Genomic DNA, 27,916 nt, shown 5'->3' with positions numbered 1-27,916 from the left:
CCCCCCCCCCCCCCCCCCCCCCCCCCCCCCCCCCCCCCCCCCCCCCCCCCCACCCCTCCCTACCCACCCCCTTACTCCCTCCCTCCTTCTCTCTCTGGAACACACACACACACACACACACACACACACACACACACACACACACACACACACACACACACACACACACACACACACACACATGGTCGTACATTCACTCACACACTAACACATACATGGCCCGTACACACACACACACACACACACACACACACACACACACACACACACACACACACACACACACACACACACACACACACACACACACACACACACACACACACACACACACACACAGAGACGCAGAATGGTTAAAGTGTTACTGCAGAGTTATGCCAGGGTCACAATATGTCGCTGCCTGCCCCCCAGTCACATGCGATGTGAAGCAAAGCGCTCATATTCTGAGGTGATTGCCGACCCTGTAAGCTTTTAAGAGGATGCCGAGTGTGGTTATGTGTTCAGATTTATGTATAATAAGAAGCCAGTGAATGCAGGGGAGTTGTGTTGTCAGGAAACTGAAACCGAAAACGAACGAAGGACTTCTGAACGTGAGCGAACTGTTTCGTTGTGGACGACCATCCTCATGAAACCATCCTCGTGTCACTATACTATACCCATGTCACCGTGCAATGTTAGGAGTTTCATAGTAACTTCTCAAACTCCAATGGGTTCATACCAGTGCTTGTCGTGTATGCTTGGACGACATAAAGCGACTAGCCGTTCATTCTGGATCACTCCTTCAGATTCTAGTCCCTGACCTACCCAGGAAGTGAGGCTAGGAGGTCAGCCCCCTCTCACTCTGCAAGATATTATTAATTAATTCATGGATGCATGGATATGTAAGTGTTTGATCAGTGTTGTAAACGGTAGAGCATGAATCTTTGATGCTTTCTATCACTGACCCACCCACTATCGCGGTCACTTTTATTGGGTCATAATGGATTCATTATCAGCTTTTCATCCAGAGCGATATTGATTCCTCCCTGAGCGCTGTTTAACAAGCCGTTTGGCTCTGAGGGGCCAGATACGAATGAACGGTTCTCTACTGTTGACGGGCTCAAGTCGTTGGCCCATCAGTAGGGTGATCGCTGCAGCTTGTGGCGTGTCAAGAGTGTGTGTTCCTCATTCCCGTCATGTATAAACCTGACGGGATGTCAGCGATGGAATGTGTCTCTTCTCGTCGCCCGCGGCTGCTGTATTCTGACAGATGCTGGCAGACCTTCCCAGACCTGAGGCTAACCGGCTGCCCGGGAGTTTGCTGATAGAAATAGTGGCCGTGAACGTGTGTGGGTGTTTCTCTTCTGTGTTTGTTCAAATTGAAGCGTGTTCCTGCAAGGTTTTAATCGCCTTTCTTTGGCACATGTCATTGCATTAAGTATATTTATAAGCCCCCCCCCCCTCCTGAAAACGTGTGTGTGTGTGTGTGTGTGTGTGTGTGTGTGTGTGTGTGTGTGTGTGTGTGTGTGTGTGTGTGTGTGTGTGTGTGTGTGTGTGTGTGTGTGTGTGCGTGGTAACTGGATATGTCTGGTGTGGCGAGCATAAAGCACTTCCCATGCGGCTCCGCATTGTTCGGTGGGGACTCTAGAAATTCTGCCCTCCTCTGGGTGGGGGAGCTTGGCCGAGGGAAAACTCTAGTCTGGGGATTCAGTAGCCGGCCTGCCGACAGCTACAAGTCAAGTCTGATTGGTTCATTTTATTTGGCCATTTTGATCTAAACTATGAACAGCACTCTGTCATTCATTAAAATACATAAGTTATCAGGGATGACACAATAAAGCTTGAAGACTTATTTCCATTGCGATCCCTCAGGGTCAAAATACGTTCTTAATCACAGACTTCCTTTGCACGGTCCTAGACCGCTTCCTGGTTGATTTGACAACACGCGCACCACGTACACGGCCACATTGGCGCGCGTTAAAGGCACGCTGAGACATCTCGCCGGGGCTGAGTTTAGTTCCCGTTTTCTGTGTCTGTCTGTGTGTCATATAAATATGTTTCTTATAAGACGCCAGGAAGACATACTTCGCGTAGTTAAGGTGGCAACACACTCTACCCAAAGTTGTTCTTTGTTTTCAAATACTGAGTCATGAGGGCCGATCAAAACCCTCAGATGAGATGAGGCGTTCTGATAGGCCTGCCCCTCCCTGGACGAGTAGGAACACACAAACAGATGATCAAGGTTCCCCACCTCTAAAAGAGCAACTCGGTCGGACACAGTAGGTCAATGTTTGTGAATTAAATGGTGGATTGACCGTGATGGAGAACGCGTGACGTGTGTCTAGCTTAGGCGGGGTCTGTTTGAGTTGAGGTTGAGGACCCATTAGCTCCTTTGTAAATGGACTGCATTTATATCGCGCTTTCCTAACCAGTGGCCACTCAAAGCGCTGTACAATACTGCCTCACATTCACCCATTCATACACACATTCACACACCGACGGCGGAGTCAGCTATGCAAGTCGACAGCCAACTCGTCGGGAGCAGTCCGGGTGAGGTGTCTTGCTCAGGGACACCTCGACACTCAGCTAGGTGGAGCCGGGGATCGAACCAGCAACCTTTCGGTGACAAGTCAACCCACTCTAGCTCCTGAGCCCTTGTGTGTCCCACGGTCAAGAAGGGCAGCAGAGAGTCAAGCGAGCTTTTCCTTTAGTGCTCTACCAGAGCTCTTGCTTCGACTCATGGCCACTGTAGAATAAAGCTAACAAAGGTTTGCATTAGGGATGTATTTCAATTAATTGATACATTAAAACCTTTTTCTTCTCAATGGCTGTCTTCAGGTCATCGCCCTGGTGATGGTGGCCATTGGGGTGTACGCCCGTGTGTCCAAGCATGCAGGTAACACCTCCTCTTCAGACGGAGTCACATCGTCACTAGTGTTTAGCGTCACCTCAGATGCTCCTGATGCTCCACAGGGGAAAGGCTTGAATCCATTGATGATTAATGTAGAGGATAATGTTAGACTACAAAACACACATAATGTGTCACTCTGACAAGCTCAGACACGATGGCTGACTGACTAACAGCCTAGTATCATCTCTCTGAGTCCTGGCTTTGATAAAACTAAGTACAATTTACCTAAATACATATTAAGGGGGTGTAGGTGAGAGTGGAGCGTTGTAAACAGAGCGCCGCCTCCTACTCCCTACCTTCCTCCTCCAATCAGAAACATTGCATTCAAGTGATAGACAGATGTGATGGATTCTCCGGCCAATCAGGGAAGAGATGCCCTGATTAGTCAGAGATGAGCCGGTCAACAAAAGATCTTGATGATAATATCAAGAATGTTTCCCTGTCCAAACGGGTATCAGTGTCAAGCATCAGTCATCCTCATGTCTGTTCTTCTGCTCTGTTCTTCTGCTCTGATCTTCTGCTCTGCTGTGATCTTCTGCTCCGCTCTGTTCTTCTGCTCTGCTCTGTTCTTCTGCTCTGTTCTTCCGCTCTGTTCTTCTGCTCTGCTCTGTTCTTCTGCTCTGTTCTTCCGCTCTGTTCTTCTCATCCGATCATCTCTGTTCTTCTTGTCTGTTCTTCTCATCCGATCTTCTCTGTTCTCATTGTCTGTTCTTCTGCTCTGGTCTTCTGCTCTGTTCTTCTGCTCTGTTCTTCTCATCCGCTCTTCTCTGTTCTTCTGCTCTGTTCTTCCGCTCTGTTCTTCTCATCCGTTCTTCTCTGTTCTTCTGCTCTGTTCTTCCGCTCTGTTCTTCTCATCCGATCTTCTCTGTTCTCATTGTCTGTTCTTCTGCTCTGTTCTTCTGCTCTGTTCTTCCGCTCTGTTCTTCTCATCCGTTCTTCTCTGTTCTCCTGCTCCGTTCTTCTCCCCAGAGGCGGCCAGGGCCAGCCTGTCCGTGGACCCGGCCGTGCTGTTGATGGTGGTGGGAGTGCTGATGTTCCTCATCACCTTCTGTGGCTGCGTGGGCTCCCTGCGCGAGAACATCTGCCTCCTGCAGATAGTGAGTCCCTGCTGGCCCCCCGGAGCCTACTGGGCCCCCAGGAACCTGCTGGGCCCCCAGGAACCTACTGGGCCACCAGGAACCTGCTGGGACATTCCCAGTCCTGGAGGAAGCATGATGGTTACTGTATAGCACAAGAGGGCCTTCCTTTGGTACTACATAGTAACCATCAAGGCTTTCTTCCAAGACTGGGAATGTGGTCTTGTCCCAGGAGAAGTTATTTTATTCGAGTAAAATATTTGAAGTCAGCTTGAAAACATGTTTTTGTGGATTGCAAAACCAGATTCTTGGGTCCTTTGGGAGAAATTTGTTTTTTTGGTAAATGCTGGCCTATAGCCCGCGGTGGGAACACCCTTCCCCTGTCATCTAGTGCCCGGTTGTTGCTTTCAATTAAGAAAAGAACTTCAAAACTCTACATAAACATTGCAACAGGATAATTATCTATCACAGATGCACCGTGTGTATATTCGGAGAAACATTTTGTAACAGTAAAACACCAAGCCTCTCAAAACTCTCCAGCAGAGATGAACGTGCAGAATCGAGCAGCGCGTGTAGTAGGAAACTCCTTGTCGTTCCTCCACTGACGCTCTCCTCTCACGCTCTTCCGTCCAGTTCTGCGTCTTCCTCATCCTGATCTTCCTGCTCCAGCTGGCTGCTGGCATCCTGGGGTTTATCTTCTCTGATAAGGTAGGACCGTCGGGAACCGTCGGGAACGTCGGGACCGTCGGGAACGTCTGAGAGGTGTACGCTTCACGTTAGGTCTGTTTACAGTGTTGGTTTGTGTTGTTTTCCAAGGCGAGGGCTAAGGTGACGGAGCTCATCAACGACGCGGTCATCCACTACAGGGATGACCTGGATCTCCAGAATCTCATTGACTACGGTCAGAGAGAGGTGAGCCACTGGATTGCACTTTTCCACCACAAAAAAACTTTAATTATATAGAATTTAGAGCCGCACTATGTTAGCTTTTCACTGCAGCTGTTTAATCCATCAAAGCATTGTGAACTAGGAAGGTGTAATACATGAGTAGTGAATAAAGTTTTCAGTTGGGTCTGTTCTGTTCCGTGTGTAGTTTGGCTGTTGCGGCGGCACGGCGTTCACAGACTGGCAGCACAACATGTACTTCAACTGCACGCCGGAGAACCGGAGCCGGGAGCGCTGCTCCGTACCCTACTCCTGCTGCCTCATCTCCAAGGACGAGGTGGGGGGGACTAAAGTACCTGGGGTCGAGTCCCAATGACTAGATGACCTGGGGTAGAGTCCCAATGACTAGATGACCTGGGGTAGAGTCCCAATGACTAGATGACCTGGGGTCGAGTCCCAATGACTAAATGACCTGGGGTCGAGTCCCAATGACTAAAGTACCTGGAGTCGAGTCCCAATGACTGAATGACCTGGGGTCGAGTCCCAATGACTAAAGTACCTGGGGTCGAGTCCCAATGACTGAATGACCTGGGGTCGAGTCCGATGACTAAATGACCTGGGTTCGACTCCCGATGAATAAATGACCTGGGTTTGAGTCCCAATGACTAAATGACCTGGGTTTGTGTCCCAATGACTAAATTACTTGATGATCAGGGTTCGAGTCCCAATGACTAAATGACCTGGGTTCGAGTCCCAATGACTAAATGACCTGGGTTTGAGTCCCAATGACTAGATGACCTGGGTTTGAGTCCCAATGACTAGATGACCTGGGTTTGAGTCCCAATGACTATGACCTGGGTTTGAGTCCCAATGACTAAATTACTTAATGACCTGGGTTTGAGTCCCATTGATGGGTTCGAGTCCCAATGACTAAATGACCCGAGTCTGAGTCCCAGTGACTAGGGGACCTGGGTTTGAGTCCCAATGACTATGACCTGGGTTTGAGTCCCAATGACTAAATTACTTAATGACCTGGGTTCGAGTCCCATTGATGGGTTCGAGTCCCAATGACTAAATGACCCGAGTCTGAGTCCCAGTGACTAAATTACCAGGGTTCGTGTCCCGATGACTAAACGACCAGGGTTCGTATCCCAATGACGAATCGACCCGGGTTCGCGTCCCAACGACTGAAGTCCTTGAGACGGACTCTAAACCCCCACTACCTGCACCCTTATCACTCGCCCCACTATCCCCAGTAAGATGCTAGTTTGGTTCCAGTCCTACACGTGTTGATGTGTGTGTGTGTGTGTGTGTTCCCTCCAGGCCGTGATCAACACCATGTGTGGCAGCGGCCTCCAGCTGCAGAACTTCCTGGAGGCGGCGGAGTTGATCTACACCAACGGCTGCATCGACAAGCTGGTGGACTGGATCCACAGCAACCTGTTCCTCCTGGGGGGCGTGGCGCTGGGGCTAGCCATCCCCCAGGTGAGGCCGCTACACACTGCACTATACACACTACACACTACACAAGGGGCTACACACTACACTATACACACTACAATACACAATGAGCTACACACACTACACACGGGGCTACACACACTACACAAGCACCTACACACTACACACACTACAATGAGCTACACACACTACACTACACAAGGACCTACACACTACACTATACACACTACACAAGGGGCTACATATTACACTACACAAGGACCTACACAGTACATTACACTACACACAGTACAATACACAGTGAGCTACACACACTACGCTACACAAGCACCTACACACTGCACTATACACACCACACAGTACACAATGAGCTACACACACTACACAAGGACCTACACACTACACTATACACACTACACAATGAGCTACACACACAACACTACACAAGGACCTACACACTACACTACGGACAAGAGAGAGAGAGAGACTCAGTCAGTCAGTCAGTCAGTCAGTCAGTCAGTCAGTCAGTCAGTCACTGAAGTGGTCTTATTGGTCCCTGAGGTTCAACGTTAAAGACCCCCCTGGGGTCGATTTACACAGGGAAGGAGTATAGGAACTCTTGTTGTACCCAAAGTGAAACCGTCTGAAACGTGAACCTCTTGTCTCTTTACTGCACAGCTGGTAGGGATCATGCTGTCGCAGATCATGATCAACCAGATCAGGGAACAGATAGATCTCCAAAACTACAACCACAGGCACCAGTCGGACCCCTGGCGCTGATGTCGGCCCCCAGGACCTGACAGGAGAACCAGGAACAGTTAACAAAAGCAACCGAGATCAGCATGAGGGCTCTTGCTGGTTTGAGATGACTCTTCTTCTGGTGTATACTTGCAACATATTGGAAACTTTTGGTGAATTTCCCCAAGGAAGTGACGGGACTGGAACGTGACTGAACAGAAACAGTGTTTACACGAAGCGTCTGGCTGGTCTTGCTTTGCCCCCTGGTGGATGAAAACGGGACTTGACTTAAATCGCTATTTTTCAGACCTCGACTCATTTCCAGCCTTATTTTGTCTTCCAAAAGACTCCATGATCCCCGCTAGATAAATGCATATCTGTAACTATACATTTAGGTGTAATGCAAATGATAGTGAGACATTATGTGTTATTACAAGGGATAGACATTTGGTTGTATTTTTTTAAAAGCTATTTTTGTAATGCACATTACTTTTAAGGCAGATCGGGTGGTTTATTCTGTCCTCTGAGCTTTCACAACGCATTGGAAGACATTAAGGAGATCCCTGAAAAAACTGACTGTATTAAGATTCATTTTAATATTAATCGTTTTTATATTTAAATGTTACACCAACGATGCATCTAATCCTTAAACTTTTTCACTTATGACTGAAGCAAAGGATTTTCTCTGTTCCAGTTTTTTACAAATTGAAAAGTAGATATTGAATTAGTTTTGCTCCCAGAAAACACTGGCCTAGTTTTAGTTTTAAATCTGCTGGCTGATTAATGAGAACGAGGGTCTTAAAAAGTACTTCATTGTGCCCCCAGTATTCCCTCTCTCCGCATGTTCAGGCTCCTGGAACTAGCCCGCCTCCTGGTGGCAGGTTCGGTTCACTAAAAAACAGCACATTGCCGAAGCATCGCCTCAGCACAAGCTGAGGCTTATTCCAGCACGGAACACACTGGTAGGATGAGACAACTCTTGTTACACGATTATTTGCTGAGGTTCACTCTACACTTTGTGTTCATTATTTAGGATTTTGTTGTGTTTGACAATTAGATTTATCATGGAGATTAATGTAGATTAATGTTCCCGTTGACCCTCCTCATTAATTTGCATGTCATAGATCATATTACAGATTAATGGGAGATTAAATAAGGCTCTATTTGAAAATAGTTTTTTTAAGCATAACCGTAACAGAGAATAAACTGCTAAATGACAGATCTTTATTGTAATTAAAACATACACAATACAAATATGCTTTGGACAGTAAGGGTCAACTTTGAAGCAAACCTACCTTTCTTGAAATGAATAAATACTTGAGCAATTTTAGGAAATGATACAACCATCGCCTCAACATTAAAGATGAGGGTCTGAAGAACACACACACACACACACACACACACACACACACACACACACACACACACACACACACACACACACACACACACACACACACACACACACACACACACACACACACACTGAAACATGACACTATGAACTTCAGGACTTCAGCGTCTTTCAGGAGGATCGTTCTGGGTTCTGGAGCAGAGATCGTATCTGAGTCGCCGGTCGGAACATCGATAACGTTTCTGCAGCGTCCGCGAAATCCCGACGTGAGAACGAATGGGCTTCGCTGAGGACCTTCGGCCGGTTGGGGTGTGGAGTCCAGCGGTCCTCATTGTTGATAGACAAGAGATGACGATCTATTTTTCATTGTGCCAACTATTATGGAATGAAAATTACAAACCATTATTTACTGCTCTTTGTGTGTGTTGTGTGTGTGTGTGTGTGTGTGTGTGAGTGAGTGAGTGCACGACCATGTGTGTGTGTGTGTGTGTGTGTGTGAGTGTCGTACGACCGTGTGTGTGTGTGTGTGTGTACAACCTTTGTGTGAGTGAGTGTACGACCATGTGTGTGTGTGTGTGTGTGTGTGTGTGTGAGTGTACGACTGTGTGTGTGTGTGTGTGTATGAGTGTATGACCGTGTGTTTGTGTGTGTGTGTGTGTGTGTGTGTACAAACGTGTGTCTGTGTGTGAGTGAGTACGACCGTGTGAGTGTACAACCTTTGTGTGAGTGAGTGTACGACCATGTATGTGTGTGTTTGTGTACGACCATGTATGTGTGTGTGTGTGTGTGTGTGTGTGTGTGTGTGTGTGTGTGTGTGTGTGTGTGTGTGTGTGTGTGTGTGTGTGTGTGTGTGTGAGTGAGCATACGACCAAATGTGTGTGTGTGTGTGTGTGTGTGTGTGTTTATGAGTGAGTATACGACCAAATGTGTGTGTGTGTAAGTGAGTGTATGACCGTGTGTGTGTGTGTGTGTACATACGTGTGTGTGTTTGTGTCTGAGTGAGTGTGCGGCCGTGTGTGTGTTTGTTTGTGAGTGATTGTACGACCGTGTGTGTGTGTGTGTGTGTGTTCCAGAGAGAGAGGGTGGGAGTAAGGGAGTGGGTGGGTGGGGGGGGGGGGGGAGAGAGTGAGAGTAGTTTGTCTGGGCTTCAGTGAGGGAGCCGCTAGGCGCTGCTCTGTGTGTGGTCCTGACTCACCACACACACACACACACACACACACACACACACACACACACACACACACACACACACACACACACACACACACACACACACACACACACACACACACACACAGGAGAAGCAGAGCGTTGTGCTCAGCCTAACTGATACACTTCCAAGTGCGCTGTCACAATAACACGGCCATCCACAGCGACACCGGGTCTGCAGAGAGAATGAGAGGATGAAATGACAACATGAACACATTTTGGGAGCTCAGACATAGATTTACCTTCACAAAAAATAGAGGCTTACCGTTTAGCCTTAAAGTAACAGCTATTTTCAACGTCCAAAGGACACATAAGTCATTTATACTTTTAATGTGAATCTTTTTTTTTTTTAGGCCTGTATACCCGTAATCAACTTTTACATATTTTTTTCGAGACTTCTGGGCCGTATGAAAAAGAATAAATCGACTACTGGCCTTACTCCAATAATGTAGACTAGAAGTATAGTGATTTGAAACAGACTATAGTGACTCGGTCATTGTGCACATCATTAATACGATTAAATGCATCCCTCTCATCCCCATCCCGACGCACATATCAGAAGTGAAATAATGTGAGGTGAGTTTCCTTCTGGTCCTGAACTGTGGGCTTAGATATTGTTTTGGTATTCACACATTCTTCCCCCGGAGAGGGGGATGGGATGGATCCCTCTCCCCCCCTCACCACCACCCCCACCACCACCAGTAGGCCAACATACCAGTGGGGCACCGGACAGACACTCAACCAGGCTGAGACACAATACTACTTTGTTTGAAACGCTCTTCAATCCAAACTTTATCGCGCATCTCGAACAGCGCGGCTGGACTCTGGAGCCCCGCAGCGATGCGGGATCGCTCGGATTCCTCCTGGAAAGTTTGTACTGCTGGGAAGTGGGTGGTGGTGCGGGGGTCATATTACACCCAGTCTGAGCTTTTCCAGTCCGCTCCTTCGACGTGGGGGAGGGCGAACCTCCAACTTTTCTCGGCCTGATTTCTTTTTACGCGCAGGGAAAGAAAAAACTTCCAAACGGTGGAATTACTGCGTAAAGCGACCGTTTATTTTTGGGTTTGATGTTTAATGTAGTGTTTCTGTAGAACATACTCGGGCTCCGACCATGAATCCGTTTCCGAGGATCTTTGGGTGAGAAAAGAAGAGTTGGATACCGCGTCAGAGCTCCGAAGAATCCGTGATAATAGTTATTTACAATGCGGGACCTGGGATCAAATCTGGGATTACATCTGGAGATCGAAGAAGACGCCATCCCTTACAGGACCTACAGCGCTGGAATAACAAAACACTAGAATAAAAGTCATTTTTTTCTCGGGGTGCAAAGTTGCAGGTCCGAAACCCCCAAGATGTCCTCCCAGGGCAGCAGCCCCATTGTTGCAGTGCTCGGAATGGTGATGTGCGCCCTGGCCGCCTCCCTCCTAGGCTCCTCTCACGCCGTTTTGTCTCCAAACGTGACGGTATTGAACGACCCCTGCAAGAAGACGACGACCTGTGAGGTCCTGAGGTACAACACATGCCTGGGGTCGGCCCTACCCTACACGCACACGTCGCTCATCCTGGCCGAAGACTCTACGACCCAAGAGGAAGCCTTCGAGAAGCTGACCATGTGGTCCGGTAAGCCTCCAGTGGAAAAGTTGTTGCTGTCCGATCGAGGGCAAATATAGATTTGAAACCCGGTCCAAAAATGATACTAAACCTGTGCAATGTAGACCCCACAACCACAAGCGCATCTTCATGTTTAAATAAGTAGGTCCAGCAGGCCTTATAAATCATCCCATGCATCTCTCATTAATAAAAAGAATTGCAGTATAGGCCTACTTGCATAACAAGTCATGATTACCTACACGTTATAATGTCACATATCGTAAACTGTAAATCGGATGCCAATTATTTAAATTAGTCTTTAGGAAGCGGATGCAATCATCGTCAATGATGATGATGATGATGAGGATGTCGCCAGGGTCATAAACCATCAGATCTCCCCCGGTTTCCCATCCGGAAGAGTCCTTCAGGAAGAAGTGGTGTCATCGAGTCGATGAGAAGATAGCGTGTGAGGGAGAGAGGAGAGTCACCATTGTAAACATAAGCACACTTTACTGATTATAAACACAGACATTGTTGTCCTGGATGCAACCAACTGACCCTCTGGTGCGTGTCCAGAGAAAGTTAAAGATCAGAGCGAATTGTCTTAACTAAACAGCGTCTAGTCGAGGTTTGAGAGTCTGCTCAGGAGCCCTTCAGCAGAGGAGCTGGTCCAAAGGAGGTCTGTGTGTGTTGTTTAGACACGCATCATCTCTTGTTGACGATGAACCCCTCCAGTGAGTCCACATTAGGCTAGCTCCCACATTAGCCATACCACTAGCAAGGATCCCTCACCCCAGGTTAAAGGTCAAGCCAAGCCCTGATTTGGCAGGAGAACTTAAAGGGAACTTCAAAATATATATATGGCTCGAACACACTTTCTTCACACGTTACACACATTTAACAACTTTCTAAGAGAGAGAGAGAGAGAGAGCGAGAGAGCGTCCCAATGACAAAATGACCAGGGTTCGAGCCACTGAACTTTCCCCGCACCGTGACACATTTGAAACCACAACCACTCACCAACACGCTTGTGAGAACGTGTTTCCAACTGAAACCCAAAGAGACTCGGGGCTCTTACCCCGCACCTTAAGGAACGAATCCGCTCCCTAAACAGACCATCAAAACCCACCTTTCTAAGATCCCTTTCCCCCCATCCCCCCCTTCCCTTCTCTTCCCTTCCTCCTTCCATCTTCTCACTAACATACATCCTTATTGAATGATTTTGTCGTGTTTTTTTTGTGTTCACGTCAGTAAACGCAATGTAAACACAATGTCGCTCGGCCGAGTGTCGAGGTGTCCCTGAGCAAGGCACCTCACCCCAACCGCTCCCGACGATCTTGCGTGGCTGACGCCGCCGTCGGTGTGTGAACGTGTGTACGAACGGGTGAATCGGAGGCAGTATTGTAAAAGCGCTTTGGGTAAAAGCGCGATATAAATGCTATATAAAAAGTCCATTCACCATTTATCTAGAAACGTGCTGCATTAATCATATGTATCATAATCATCGCTTACGTCGTTCTGCTGTCCCCCCCCCCCCACCGTACCCCCAGGTCTGCGGAACGCGCCTCGCTGCTGGTCGGTGATCCGGCCCCTGCTGTGCGCCGTCTACATGCCCAAGTGCGAGCAGGGCCTGGTGGAGCTTCCCAGCCAGGCGGTCTGCCTCGCCACGCGGAGGCCCTGCAGCATCGTGGACCAGGAGAGGGGCTGGCCCGACTTCCTCAAGTGTGAGGAGAACCACAAGTTCCCCGCTGGCTGCACGGTACGGCTGCTTTCTGATCCGGTCTCTCATTGGTCCTCGTCGTGAGGACGTTGTTTCTTGATCCGGTCTCTCATTGGTCCTCGTCGTGAGGACGTTGTTTCTTGATCCGGTCTCTCATTGGTCCTCGTCGTGAGGACGTTGTTTCATGATCCGGTCTCTCATTGGTCCTCGTCGTGAGGACGTGTTTCATGATCCGGTCTCTCATTGGTCCTCGTCGTGAGGACGTTGTTTCTTGATCCGGTCTCTCATTGGTCCCCCCGTGATGACGTGTTTCATTGGTGCTGCTCCTGTGTGTTGATCCGAGGTCTTTTGTTTGTTCAAACTGTGCGTTATAAAGTGATAACGGTTGTTCAAACTGTGTGTTACAAAGGGGTAACAGAGAGCTACATATACACACACTGGACTCAGAGACCCAGGCTACACACACTCGACTCAGAGACCCATGCCTACAAACACACACACCTGCACTCTAGACTCAGTGACCGAGTCCCACACACGCACACACTCATGCTGGCCACCAGAGAACCACAACAGAAAGAGGCTCATTCTGCTCCAGTTGTTAAAACTCCTTCTCCCCCCCGCCCCCCTCAGAACGAGGGGCAGAAGCTGAAGTTCAACACGTCCGGCCAGTGCGAGGCTCCGCTGGTGAAGACGGACATTGTTTCCAGCTGGTACAAGGACGTGGAGGGGTGCGGGATCCAGTGTGACAACCCCCTGTTCACCGAGGAGGAGCACACCGACATGCACGCCTACATCGCCTACTTCGGCTCCATCACCATGCTCTGCACCTTCTTCACCCTGGTGAGCGCCACTACTACAACTCCCACAATGCCCCCGCCGGGAAGCTGTTGGCGTACTGTGATGTACAGTGTTCATCACGATGAGTTAAAGAGCGGGTTGATCAGTGTTTGTAGTAGGATGTGTTAAAAAAGGGATCAGTAGGAAACAATAAGCATTAAGTCACGCCAACAGGTATTAACATTAACATGTATTTACTTATTACTTGTTATTATTACAGGGTTATTAATTCCCCTTCTGTGTTTTACCCGCAGAGTGATTTAATTCATGTTTCACTAATGCTCATGCATTGAATGGGAATGCATTCGCCAAACTACTTAAAATATCGACCGCTTAGTTGAGTTGTCAAACTGTTGAGTTGTCTGACTGCAAGGAAGCGGTCTAACCGTCGAGTTGTGTAAACGTTGAGTTGCGTCGCTACCAGTCAAGGACTTGCAGGGGACGCTAATCAACCGTCCGTGTTTTCCCCCACCGCGCCAGGCGACGTTCCTGGCCGACTGGAAGAACTCCAACCGCTACCCGGCAGTCATCCTGTTCTACATCAACGCCTGCTTCTTCGTGGGCAGCATCGGCTGGCTGGCCCAGTTCCTGGACGGCGCGCGCAAGGAGATCGTCTGCAAGAGCGACAACACCATGCGCCTCGGGGAACCCTCGTAAGAAACAAGAGTCACTCGCGTTATTCCGGAGCATCTACTGATGTCTGGGGGTCCGCATAGTTCAGGCGGTAGAGCGGGTTGGATGGTAACCGGAAGGTTGCTAGTTCGATCCCCGGCTCCTCCTAGACGAGTGTCGAGGTGTCCCTGAGCAAGACGCCTCAAACTTACTGCTCCCGACAAGCTGGCTGTCGCCTTGCCTGGTTGAATCCGCCGTGGGTGTGTGAATGTGTGTGTGAACCGTTGTAAGCCGCTTTGGATGAAAGCGTCTGCTAAATGCCATAAATGTAAATGTACTGGGGCGGAGTCCCAGTGTTTACATCGGAACAGACTCAGATGTGGTTGGCAGTGGGTGGAAGTGGTGAATCAGGACTAGGGTGGAGTAGTTTACACTCGGTAACTGGATCAACCGGCTATGAAAACAAATGTCCTGAGGCATCGAAAAATTGGTGTTAAGTGTCACGCTCTATGCACTATATGATTTTCTAGCGGGTATTATAATCAAATTATTCCTCCTCCTTCTCCTTCTCCTCCTCATCCTCTCCCCCTCCCCTCATCCTCCTCTTCCTCCTCCTTCACCTCCTCCAGCTCCTCAGAGACTCTCTCCTGCGTCACCATCTTCATCATCGTGTACTACTCGCTGATGTCGGGAGTGATCTGGTTCGTGATGCTCACCTACGCCTGGCACACCTCCTTCAAGGCACTGGGCACCACCCAGCAGCCGCTGACCGGGCGCACCTCCTACTTCCACATGATCACCTGGTCCGTGCCTTTCGTCCTCACCGTCGCCATCCTGGCCATCGCCGAGGTAGGAGGACCCCCTGGGAGAAGGGAAGACCACCTGGACAATGGGGAGGGGATCATTGCGTCCTCTTGGTCGTAATAAGAATAGTCATAACTCGGTTGTTTGAGGATCTTTGGTCAGGAGAACTACGAAGATGGAACTCCATTCTGATTTATTTAACTCTATTTAACTCTACTATTACACAGAGCTTTATCTGAGGTCTGCCATCTTTAGACCGAAAATGGTTATAATAATGATAATACCATCGACCGTCCCGTGATTCTTGAACCGCGGGGTAGATCACTATGAGGCCTCTTGTGCTGAAGGAAATGACGGCAGCCTCCCCAGACCAACGTGCGATCTACGATTGAGCTTGGTGTGGCAATAGCCAGACCACTTCATCGGGGTCGCTATGCTCTCTGTTTGGGGTGTTTATTAAATGTGTTAAGCGGAGCACTTCTTGTTCCCCGCCTGCAGGTGGATGGGGACTCTGTCAGCGGTATCTGCTTCGTGGGCTATAAGAACTACCACTACCGTGCCGGATTCGTGCTCGCACCCATCGGCGTCGTGCTGGTCGTCGGGGGCTACTTCCTGATCCGAGGTAAGCGGGGACTGGTTATACTGTAATTTCCTTTAAAGGATTATTAAAGGATCTATCTATCTATCTATCAACTGGTTCTGTACTGGTTCGCTTCGTCAAGTTAAAATATGAACAGAACACACTTGGCTTTAAGTCCACTTCCCCTCCTGAAATATATCTGCTAAGTGAATTCCCCTAATGTTGGGACCTGTTTGAATGTTAGGACACAATATCTCCTTGCTTTGAGATGAAAACCAAAGACATTTAGTTTCAAGACTGTCTTTTCGGGGAAGTGTCCAAATATGCAACGCGAAATGCCAAAAACTTTTTCCGGTTTCTTTTCTACAAAACGTTTAATTCGATGTCTTCAAGTTAATCCGTTTACCAACTCAAGTAACAGCGCAACCTTTCACCCAGGGGTCATGACCTTGTTCTCAATCAAGAGCAACCACCCGGGCCTGCTGAGCGAGAAGGCCGCCAGTAAGATCAACGAGACGATGCTGAGACTCGGTACGTGCCGACGCCCCCTCACACCAGACGACCTCTAGAGACAAAACACTTGCAGGGAGAATAGGGGCAGAGTTTCAGTGGAAAAAAAGGGCGGGTCAAGTACAAATACAAGCAGATCTGGGAACAGATCTTGGCTTTGAGCTGAGATGCAAAACAACTGCTGATACAGCAGCAGACAGTGCCCAGACCAGTGGGACCTGTGGGTCAGAAGAGATTCACAGAGTGGTTCCCAACTTTTTTGTCCCATTTTCTATTTCTACACACACCACACACATCCAGATTCACTTTTAAAAATATTATTTTTATTATTCTTTATCCAAAACATATCATCAAAAAGTTGTATGTTATTATTCTGCAACCTCCCCGACCCCAATATGCAAATCGACGACCCCAAGTTTGCTCGCGACCCAGCAGTTGGGAACCACCAGATTAACACCTGCATCCTGGGGTCCCAGCTCAGACCTTCATGTGTTCACCTTTCCCCCAACATTAATCCACTCACAGTAGTTTCTTACCCCTGAGATGTGCCCTCCTTCCTCCTCAGGGATATTCGGGTTCCTGGCCTTCGGCTTCGTCTTCATCACCTTCGGCTGCCACTTCTACGACTTCTTCAACCAGGCCGAGTGGGAGCGAAGCTTCAGGGAATACGTGCTGTGAGTTCAAACCCTCCAACCTTTATTTAACCGCTCAAACATACGACACCAATCACGTCCTGTTATTTAGCGGATTATAACATCAGAAACTATTCTAATATTTATAATATATAAATACTATAAATATATATAACAGTTATGCCCTCAAGCTACGATTAATCCAAACTTTGATTGCTGAGATTGTAATCCACAGCTAAAGCGGCTAGCCACACAGCTAATGCAGCGCTAACACACGCTAGCCCTCCTATATAATTACATAACGGAACATCCCTTTATTCCATGGCCTTAGATGTGATATATAACCTCAAACATAATCTGAACATAACAACAATATTATAGGAATATTATTTTTAACAATATAACATTACAATAACAACAATTCTTATCAATTGTTATAAATCATTTGTTGCTCCAGCTGCGAGGCCAACGTCACCATCGCCTCTCAGACCAACAAGCCGATCCCAGAGTGCACCATCAAGAACCGGCCCAGCCTGATGGTGGAGAAGATCAACCTGTTCTCCATGTTCGGCACCGGCATCGCCATGAGCACCTGGGTCTGGACCAAGGCCACCATCCTCATCTGGAAACGCACCTGGTGCAGGTGAGACCCCTCCCCCCCCCCCCCCCTACTGCCCCCCCTCCCCCACCTGTCAAAAGCTTGGTGGGATCTGGCTGTGACTGGTTTGAGTCTCTGTGGGCGTGGTCTCAAGTTCCTTCCTTAAATGCACTTTATGAATGCAAATATATGTTATTAATGTTTCTTTCTCAAAACCTCATAATGATATAATATTTAAAGTGTATGTAAAACTGGTGCAAAAAATGTCTGACAACGCTACAACTTAACTAATCGGTTCACCGGTTTTGAAAGAATCCCAACACCTGAGTGATCCTAAACATGGCCTCCATTTTGTTTCCCCGTGCGCCGCAGGGTGATTGGCCGCAGCGACGACGAGCCCAAGAGGATCAAGAAGAGCCGCATGATCGCCAAGGCCTTCTCCAAGCGCAAGGAGCTCCACAAAGACCCCGAGAAGGAGCTGTCCTTCAGCATGCACACAGTCTCCCACGAGGGGCCCGTTGGTGGGTTCTGCTGCCTCCAGGGAGCGCCATATTCAAACTAACGGGCTAACCGTTATGTGTTACCGCAGAGAACTCCACCAGGGGGCGCCACACTCCAACTATCGGGCTCACCTTAGAGAACTCAGGCATCGTTTTGAGCTAGCAATGTTTGGGAACTGAATAAAAAAATCAGACGCTTTTATCCAAAGTGACTTCCAATAAGTACATTTGTCAGAAGAAAGAGAAACAACAATATATCGCTGTCTGTAAGGATGTTCATAGAAACAACTGCCAAGCACTAACCATTGCCAGGTTAACCCATTCTCCGTATACAATAAAGATAGCTATAATCAGATGCTACACAATGCTAATTACTGTTTTTAAGTGCCAGGACGTACAACGTACAATAGGTGTGTAAATGTAGTGTTATTAGGAGAGAAGGGGGGCTTGGGGGGGGTGGGGGGTGGTAAGAGAGGAGGCTAAGCAGAAACCAGGTGAACTCTGAACAAGCGAGTCTTGTTCAGCGACTAGTTCTAGGTGGCGCAACATATCTGATCCGTGCTCATTGGTGAAGAGACGACGGTTCAGAACATTAACATTTGTTTATGTGTTCCTCGCTTCGCCTCCTTCCTGTCTGCAGCTGGGATCAACTTTGACCTCAACGAGCCGTCCAATGACATGTCGTCCGCCTGGGCCCAGCACGTCACCAAGATGGTGGCCAGACGGGGCGCCATCTTGCCCCAGGACATCTCCGTGACCCCCACGGGAACACCCGGTAGGACACGCCCCACACGCTTGTTAACACGCAAGTTGAAGACAAGATAGGCCCCTCCCCCTCAGCGGAGGACAACTAATTTATTCGTCACCACCGACATCGCGTATACGCTTTTCTCTTTGCCTCTCTGTGCGTCTGTGTGCTCTGTGAGAATCGAACACACTCGGATATAATAGATCTGCACATGCTCAAAGGGCAGGTACAAAAAGGTATGAAAAGTGAACACGCAAACGGAACGACACAGAAACATTCTCCTGATCCCTATAAAACACACAGCCCAAAATGCATGACTTCTGAACACAAACAAGACCCCCATAGTCTATTATGTAGTCCCTTAATGTCCCTCTTAGGCTGTCTTGCTTTTTTACCTCAATGATTTTAAATTTCATGGGGACAAAATTCATTCAATGAGGTGAAACAATAAATGGCTCTCGCCCCACTCTTGTGTTCCTTCTCAAGGGTTCTCTCTTGCTAGGCTAGCGCACGGCAACGGGCAATACTAGCCTGCTAATAAAAACGGTCTTACCCACTCCACAGTACACCCGAGGCAAATCAACTGTAACGCCAGACGGTCGATGCAAATGCCTGTGTTGATAGAATAATGTTAGAAATAAAACCAACCTTGCATTGCATCGCATTTTGAGGGAAAAATTCATCAAAATGCGATGATTCGTGCGATGCGAGGTTAGTTTTATTTCTAACATTATTCTATCAACACAGACATTTACATATATAGTCTGGCGTTACAGTTGATTTGCCTCGGGTGTACTGTGGAGTGGGTAAAACCGGTTTTATTAGCAGGCTAGTATTGCCCGTTGCCGTGCGCTAGCCTAGCACGAGCAAACTCTGCAACTAGAAGGACTGAATGAAATATGTTGAAAACTCATTATGTCGGTTGGTATGTCGGTTTGTCGTTTGGTCGGCTTGTCTTCCCGCCGCTATGCCTCTGTTGTCATGGTAACTAAACTCCCCCCCTCCCCAACCAGTCCCGCCGGCGGACGAGCGGAACCAGCTGTGGATGGTGGAGGCGGAGATCTCCCCCGAGATGATCAAGCGCAAGAAGAAGAAGAAGAAGCGGCGGGCGGGAGCGGGGGCGGGGCCGAAGGAGGTGCGGCCCCTGGAGGAGGCGGGGGCCGACCCCCAGGGGTACCGGCGCCGCGAGTTCGGCCCCAGCGCGGTGCCCCGCCTGCCCCAGCTCCCGCGCCACCCCAGCCTGGTGGCCGACCTGCGGGCGCGGCCCGACCAGCGCCGGCCCCGTCGCCACGACGACGAGGACCTCCTGCCGGGCTCCTACCCGGACTTCCGGCCCTCCCACCCCTACCCGCCCTACCGCCCGCCCGGGCCCCTGGAGGAGCTCAGCGACGCCCCCGAGGACCTGGGCCTGCGGGGGCCGCGCTGTCGGCCCTTCGCGGCCCCGGCCCCGTGGCAGCCCGGCCGGACCCTGCGGCCCCCCGGGGGGGCGGTGGCGGCCCCTGGGGGGCGGCGCCTGGTCCCGAGCCAGGGCCCCATCCACTCTAGGACCAATCTGATGGAGGCGGAGCTTATGGACGCCGACTCTGACTTCTGAGGAGCGGGTGGGGGGGGGGCGGGCGTTAGTGAGGCTCTGGGGTCTCAGGGTGCTCAGGGGCCTCTGGGTCTGGGGCCCCTGTCAGGCGGAGTAAGAACTAAAGCGCTGGCTGCTTTAACCTCCCAGGGGCGGCCGGTCTGAACGGGATGAAGCCAGATGATGTTAGTTTCTTTTAAGGGATGGAGAAAAGGAAAAAATGTAAATAAAATAATGAAAAGAAAAGAAAGATATTTTTATATTTTACATGTGCCCACTTGAATAATTTCATAGATAACTCTGCAGCGACAGAATAAACAACAAGGCAGCTAATATGTTTATGGGGACGAAGCGAACCGCCATAATTATTCTGCCGCCCATTTTCCAAATTGTCTCATTATTTTTATATAATTCACCTCCACACTTAACGCCCCGAATTTCAAGCCCCTCCAAAACGTTCGCAGACAGATTTGTATCCACGTGTTCAGTAAAGGTTAGTCTCCAACGTCGGAGAATATCAATCCCCCAATGAACTGAGAATAGTGATTATGTAGAAGAAGAGACACGCGCGTGGAGGTCCACGACGTGCTACGTCGCTACGGTACAGCTGCGGCGCTTCAGTCACTGAAGTGTTTGATCGACTGTGGTGGTTTGTGAATCGATCCGTGTTCAAATAGATTTCTTGCTGCCAATATGATGAACCTCACCAGCGCTGGACTAAAATGCGCTCTCCCGTAGCGATACCCCTCGGTGCTAGCCTGTCCGGTACTGCCATATCCAACGCTAGAATAGACTTCCTCATGGGAAACCTCACTGGTATAAGCTATTGCCGAGTGCAATTTAACACGTTCAGCATCCGCGATACACATGTTTTTCGTTCAATCGTAAAGGTTGTCAATCAGTTCATGAAATAACTCCTCATTTTTACGTTGTGTGTATATATTAAAGTTATTTACAGCAGTATTTTCGCCATCTCTGTTCTGCTAATGCTATTTTAATTATTCAAAGTGAGCCTGGTTTTTTGTGTTTTTAGTGTTTTAGAAAAGTGTCATGTTGTGCGCCTATTGTGACACTTCGTTTCATCATCTTTTTAAGTATTACTTTATCACTTTTTAGCCTTTGAATATCTTTGGAGTGCAAAGCAAAGTTCTACCAATTTCTTATTTGTATGTTTGTATATAAGCTGTTCGTTGTCATTTCATTAGGATTTTGTTTGTGTCTGATTGCTTTATTACACAATAAAGGAAAAGTCGAGATTTTATTTGCGAGGTGAATGTGTTATTCTGATCAGTGGTAGGAGATACAGAAGTTATATTAATCTTAAACTAAAACCAGAAGTTGTAGTTCTCAAGACTAGTAAAATAATCAGTAGGCCTACTCATCAAAGTAGAATAAGCGTTGTTAATAAAATGAAACCATTTGTAGCAGTGTAGACAATCATTTAACAAATACAGAAATATTCCTATCCCCAGATTAGTACTTTTGGCAGCAATTCATAGCACCACTTGGTGGACTACATGTCCCAGAATTCAGCACGGCCTAAAGAACGACAGCTGATTCGTTGTAAACAAGGACAGTGTTTACATTCTACCACATGCACCGCCTGCTGTCTTGCTCTGTCACAACATCGTTTTGATCGAGGAGAAGAGGAAATATGGAGGACCCATACGTATTTGGGGATATAGGTAAATACTCGACACAGCATGTTTGGCTAAGTGAACGTTATTTATAACACTGACCCACTTTGTGTTCGTGCGTTTAAACCCGACTCCTGTTAAGGCCTGTTGATGACACGTGCTTCACATGAGCGGCTGCAGCGATTAGGTTGACACCACATTTACCTAACATGGGTTTCATAATCGACCGATGGTTGCAGTAATGTATCAAAAACAGACATAGTTGCCTCATTTCCAGTCGCTCTTGTGACCCTGGCTGTTATCCCTGGCTGTACTCCACTGGCCCACCAACAGTGCTGCCTAATGCTTTAGGAATTATAATGTGATTCATGGATGATTATAAAACGAATAGTTATAGTTGGCTGCTTGTTTGATAGAGCACACACACGGACACACACACACACACACACACACACACACACACACACACACACACACACACACACACACACACACACACACACACACACACACACACACACACACACACACACACACACACACACACACACACACACACACACACACACAGGGCCGGCGATTGGCATAGGCGACCTAGGCAATTGCCTAGGGCGACAAATGTGTTGGGGGCGCCCTCTAGCGGCGCCCTTAATTAATTTAATTTAATTAAACAAGCGAAGATTTTTTTTTATTATTAAACACGATTATCCTAGGGCGCCCCCTCAGCCAGACGTTTAGTTAATCGTTTTTTTTTATGTTTTTTGTAAATCATTTTCCATGGGGGGGGGGGGGGCGTTGCGGGGCGTGAAAGACGTTACGTTCGGTAAATTAAGATGCGTCGATCAAGGGCGTTGCGGGGCGTTGCGTGGCGTGAAAGACGTTACGTTCGGTAAATTAAGATGCGTCGATCAAGCTTGACATAGGTATTGACTCTTAAAATGAAAAGGACTAAAGTTAAACCCTCTGGCGCGCAAGGACGAAAACGTAAAAAAGAAGAAGAAGAAAAGAAAGCCCAGTATAGAGGTAATTGACGTTGACCTCTGCCATTATAGTGTCAAACTCATGTCAGGCTGTCAAGTGCATCATGTAACATTGCGGCCGCTCAGGCAGCTACCGCGGCGCTAGCCACCGCTAGCCACCGACTTTTAAGGGACAATTCCGGTATTTTGAACATTGAGCCCCGTTTCTGGTTTGTCTAGGATGAAATAAGAGTGATTACCAACGAAATTCTTACTATTGGTCCTGTCCCGGGTATTTGGCTAATTTTGAATTCTATAATTCGAAATGATTGAATTTTCAAATCGCGTTTTCAGGCCCCCCCTAACCCTAACCGGAAACGGAAAGGGAGACTGGTTGTAGTCTTTTTGCTCGGTTCTCCGTATCAACCGTAGGGCTAAAACCGAGCGAAAAGACTACAACCAGTAATCTCCCTTTCCTTTTACGGTTCGGTTTCGGTTTCAATGAATTTACAAAAGGCCAAATAAAACACGGAATAAACAGTATTTCGTATATATATTTTTTTAATTGGCCAGATGCACTCAAGCAATATTTGCAGAAGCCAGCACCTGCAGGAGAAAGGACACCTGATCCGTCATGTTCACCTCTCTCTGAACTTTGTAAGTACAACTAATAATAATAATAATAATAATACATTTAATTTAGAGGCGCCTTTCAAGACACCCAAGGTCACCTTACAGAGCACTACTAGTACTAGTACTATTGTTGCTGTTTTTGTTATTGTTATTATTAGCAATTATTACTATTATTATTATAACTTTTTTGTTATTAGTAGTATTATTTAGTCTTGTAGCAGCCTAGTAGTAATAATAGTAGTGGTGGTAGTAATTGTAAGTTACCTACTACAAGTTACATGGTCAGATAAAATGTATTTGTACAATACAACTATGTGGAAGGATGATAGAAATGACCAAATGCAATTGTGTAATGAACAGCATGGATGAACTCTATGTTTAAATACAGCTGCAGCAGGAGAAGGGACATCCAGTAGTAGTACTCCAGGGACCAGTGGAACACAGGCCAGGTACACACAGCCTGCATCAGGTGAGTGAGTCTATTTAATAGTATTTATTCAAGCCACGTCCATAGCTTGTTTTCTAAAAGTAATTCAAATACATGATCATTTTCACATCATTATTAAACACTGCTTGTCTGGTATACTATATGCTTGAATACAGGTGAAGGTGAAGGGACATCAAGCACTCAGGGCATCAGTGAAACACAGACGACTGAGACCAGGGACACGCAGCCTGAAGCAAGTAAGTCCTTTGCATAACTAAGCCAACAACCACCTGACAAAATGTACTTGAAGATCCCTATGAAATCCCTATGAAACTAATTTCAACCACATCTGGCTGATACAGGTGAAGGGGCCACATCTAGTATTCCAGGCACCAGTAAAACACAGACCACTGAGACCAGTGAAGGAACAACAACCGCAACATGCTCTGCTACTACACTGCCGCCTGCAGACACCTCACCCTCCTCAATTCCTAATATCCAGGGAGCACCCATAGATCCTGCTGACTGGCCAGCCCTCTGTGATGCGGTAAGGACTGAGTTAGTTAGTAGAGGACCATACAAGACCAATCCAGACTTTACATTTCCCAAAAGAGATGATGGGAGAAGCTGCCACCACCACTACTTCTACAGGAAATTAGTCAATGGGGAGAAAGTCAAGAGAAGCTGGCTTGTATATTCAAGGAAAACCAATACTCTGTACTGCTTCTGCTGCAAGCTCTTTTCAAAGAAACATTTTAACCTCAATAGTAGTGGCCTAAATGACTGGAAGAATTGCGGGGAGATCCTGAAAAGCCATGAGCAAAGTTCAGAGCATTTAGGGCACATGACCTCATGGAAGGAACTGGAGACTCGACTTGAAAAGGGCCAAACAATTGACAAAATGGAAATGGCACTCCTTCAAGCTGAAAGGAGGAGGTGGCGTGATGTGCTGACCAGGTTGGTCGCCATAATACAGTCTTTGGCCGAGCGAAATATTCCCATGCGGGGGAGCTCAGACAGACTATACCAGCCAAATAATGGGAACTTCCTTAAGGAAGTTGAGCTCATGGCCAGGTTTGACCCAGTTCTCAAACAACATGTTGCTGATGTGGAGAGAGGAGCCAGGCATGCAACATACTTGTCAAAGGATATTCAAAATGAACTAATTGATTGCATTGGTGAAAAAATTGTTCACTATATGTTAAGGGAGATAAAGCTGGCCAAATACTATTCCATTATTTTGGATTGCACCCCAGACCTCAGCCACGTAGAGCAGTTGTCGGTTATAGTTAGAATTGTTGCAGCAGACGACACCGACACCCCAAAAATAAAAGAACATTTCATGGGGTTCCTTGAAGTTGAATCATCCACGGGAGAAAGCCTCTCCAACCTCATTCTGAAGAGACTAGAAGAGTTCAACCTTCCCTTCGAAGACTGCCGGGGACAGTCTTACGACAACGGCGCAAATATGAAGGGAAAGGTCAAAGGTGTCCAAGCTAGACTTCTGAAAAAAAATCCAAGAGCTTTATTCGTCCCGTGCGGAGCACATACTTTAAATCTTGTTGTTGCGGATGCAGCAAAAAGTTCTACGGATGCACTCAGTTATTTTGGCTACCTACAAAGAATTTTTACACTATTCTCTGCCTCCACACAAAGGTGGGCCATCCTAAAGCACCACGTCCAAACAACTGTGAAATCCTGGTCAGATACAAGATGGGAAAGTCGAATTAGCAGTGTGCAGGCTGTGAGATTCCAGACAGCGGAGGTGAGGGATGCCCTTCTTGAGGTCAGGGAGAAAGCCACTGACTCAATGGTAATAACTGAAGCACAGTCTTTGGCTGAAGAAGTTGGGTCATACCGCTTCACCATTTGTAGCATTGTGTGGTATGACATGCTGGCCAAAATACATCATGTCAGCAAAGCATTGCAGTCTGTGTCAATGCAGCTGGATGTGGCTCTGAATCTCCTGAGGAAAACAGTAGACTCTCTGGTGAGCTATAGAAGCACTGGGTTCGCTTCTGCTCAGGTATCCGCAAGAGATCTCTGTGAGGAGATCAATGTGGACACCGTCCTAAAGCAGAAGAGGCTGAGAAAAACAAAGAGACAGTTCTCTTATGAATCCCCTGATGAGCCAGAAGGAGACGCACTTAAGAAATTAGAAATTTCCTTCTTCAATGTTATTGTCGATGCGTCGGTAACATCACTGCAAGAACGCTTCAAGCTTTTGGGTGATGTTCAGGACAAGTTTGGAGTGTTAATTAACTTCCCTAATTTGACAGAGGAAGAACTCGCCCAGGAGTGCGAAACCCTCAGCAACACTCTGAGCCAAGGTGACCATAAAGACTTTGACGGGAGGGAACTGGCACTTGAGTTGAACAATTTCCAAGCATTGCCAAAAGCCGGCATGACGACAATGGAAATTCTAAATCACTTAAAAGAGAAGAAACTTGAAGAAGTTTTCCCAAATATGTGGGTGGCCCTAAGAATTGCTGTCACATTACCTGTGACTGTAGCTTCTGCTGAAAGAAGCTTCTCAAAATTAAAATTACTGAAGACCTACCTAAGGTCAACGATGAGTCAAGAACGCCTCAATGGGCTTGCACTGATGAGCGTCAACCAAGAGGTCTCAAGTCAGATATCATTTGATGATACCATCAACACATTTGCCATTAGGAAGTCTAGAATTGTCAAATTCTAATGCTGCGTCACTTTGAAAGGTCAATAGAAATGCCCGATACAACTGCACTTTTGTTCGTAGAGTGTTTAATAGTTAAACTGGTGTCCATTATAGTGTTCTTTTAGTGTGTTTTTTTTTTAAGTTCATAACATTCTTTGTAGCATTTTTGTATATATTTGCATATTTTGACTTGATACTTTTGGCTTATTTTTACTTGTATGCTTAAGTGTTTATGAATGTATATAAGTCATTTAAAATAATTAAAAAGAAAATATTCTGAAACATTTCTGTTTGTTGTCCATGCATCACACATTTATTTGCAATGTAGTATAGTGGAGCTATAATTGTGTGAAAATGCTGCAAGCAAAGTAAAGGTAAATCAGTTAATATGCGTCTTAAGTGATGTTTAATATAGCAATGTAAATTAACAGGGCAACGCTCGGCTCGCTATTGGGGGGGGGGGGGGCGCAAAAACTCAATCTCGCCTAGGGCTACAAAAGGGCCAGAACCGGCCCTGCACACACACACACACACACACACACACACACACCCAAGCACCTTACTGTCACAGTGAGGCCTTATTACTCTCACTCTTAAAACACAATTAATGACGCTTCTGTACATTGTTGTAACTTGTGATGACGGGACTTTGGTATTGCGCCATGACGCTTTATGGTTAACGGTCGCTGTGCTTGAAGGCAGCTGGGCGGAGCGGACGGAGGTCCACAAGGCCGCCTCACAGGGCCTCGTGGACCAGCTGAGGCAGCTGATCGCGGACGGCGCTCCGGTCAACATCGTGGCGGTGGACTCCATCACCCCGCTCCACGAGGCCTGCATCCGGGGCCAGAGCCAGTGTGTCCGGCTGCTGCTGGATGCTGGAGCCCAGGTGGGCCCAAGTTCATCGTGTGTTACGCAGATCACTTTATTACAGTGTGGATAGCGTGTGGGAAACCTTCCTAGGCTCACTGAGGTGAACTCGAGAATCATTTTTTTATGTGTGTCAACTTCTATTGATATTTGTTGATATATATGTTGTTCTTTATCCTAAGGGGAACATTTTTAATTATTGTTGCAATATTCACCACTGCTTGCTTGGCTTACTGTTTTGACAAATATTAAATTGTTTAATCACGAAATGTGCTTTTCAAATTACATTCACAAATTACACACATACACATGCACTTACCCACGGCGGTGTCGACCACGCAAGGCGACAGCCAGCTCGTCGGGAGCAGTTTGGGGGAGGTGTCTTGCTCAGGGACACCTCGA

General features: G+C 47.5%; 4 protein-coding genes across 6 annotated transcripts in view; all 4 read left to right on the top strand.

Annotated features, from left to right (window-relative positions):
- Positions 1-2,817: 2,817 nt before the first annotated feature.
- LOC115542865 (tetraspanin-33) lies at positions 2,818-7,715 on the top strand (the record flags this gene model as incomplete). The annotated part of the gene is given in 7 exon segments (XM_030355339.1): positions 2,818-2,875; positions 3,860-3,987; positions 4,600-4,674; positions 4,783-4,878; positions 5,060-5,188; positions 6,175-6,336; positions 6,991-7,715. Coding segments are annotated over 7 exon segments (750 nt in total), but the record flags the coding sequence as incomplete, so codon positions are not given.
- Positions 7,716-10,295: 2,580 nt separating this feature from the next.
- On the top strand, positions 10,296-21,575 carry smo (smoothened, frizzled class receptor). The gene is made up of 12 exons (XM_030355282.1): positions 10,296-11,233; positions 12,754-12,962; positions 13,554-13,763; positions 14,241-14,413; positions 15,002-15,221; positions 15,675-15,798; positions 16,195-16,287; positions 16,832-16,940; positions 17,356-17,541; positions 17,869-18,017; positions 18,637-18,771; positions 19,758-21,575. Exons 1-12 carry the CDS (start codon positions 10,966-10,968, stop codon positions 20,336-20,338), a joined length of 2,457 nt encoding a protein of 818 aa, XP_030211142.1. The 5' UTR covers positions 10,296-10,965; the 3' UTR covers positions 20,339-21,575.
- Positions 21,576-21,869: 294 nt separating this feature from the next.
- asb13a.2 (ankyrin repeat and SOCS box containing 13a, tandem duplicate 2) overlaps positions 21,870-27,916 on the top strand; it is an 8,541-nt gene continuing 2,494 nt past the window's right edge. For all 3 annotated transcript variants that reach the window (XM_030355336.1, XM_030355335.1, XM_030355333.1), the window contains exons 1-2: positions 21,870-21,999; positions 27,346-27,533. In XM_030355336.1, coding sequence (XP_030211196.1) covers positions 21,969-21,999; positions 27,346-27,533 — 219 coding nt within the window. In that variant the 5' untranslated portion in view covers positions 21,870-21,968. The remainder of the gene's footprint in view (positions 22,000-27,345; positions 27,534-27,916) is intronic.
- LOC115542840 (zinc finger MYM-type protein 1-like) lies at positions 22,526-27,115 on the top strand. The gene is made up of 4 exons (XM_030355300.1): positions 22,526-23,567; positions 23,932-24,012; positions 24,147-24,227; positions 24,333-27,115. Exon 4 carries the CDS (start codon positions 24,815-24,817, stop codon positions 26,666-26,668), a length of 1,854 nt encoding a protein of 617 aa, XP_030211160.1. The 5' UTR covers positions 22,526-23,567; positions 23,932-24,012; positions 24,147-24,227; positions 24,333-24,814; the 3' UTR covers positions 26,669-27,115.

Source organism: Gadus morhua, chromosome 4, assembly GCF_902167405.1.
Source record: "Gadus morhua chromosome 4, gadMor3.0, whole genome shotgun sequence".
Lineage (NCBI taxonomy): Eukaryota > Metazoa > Chordata > Actinopteri > Gadiformes > Gadidae > Gadus > Gadus morhua.
This window is presented reverse-complemented; position numbering and strand designations above follow the sequence as displayed.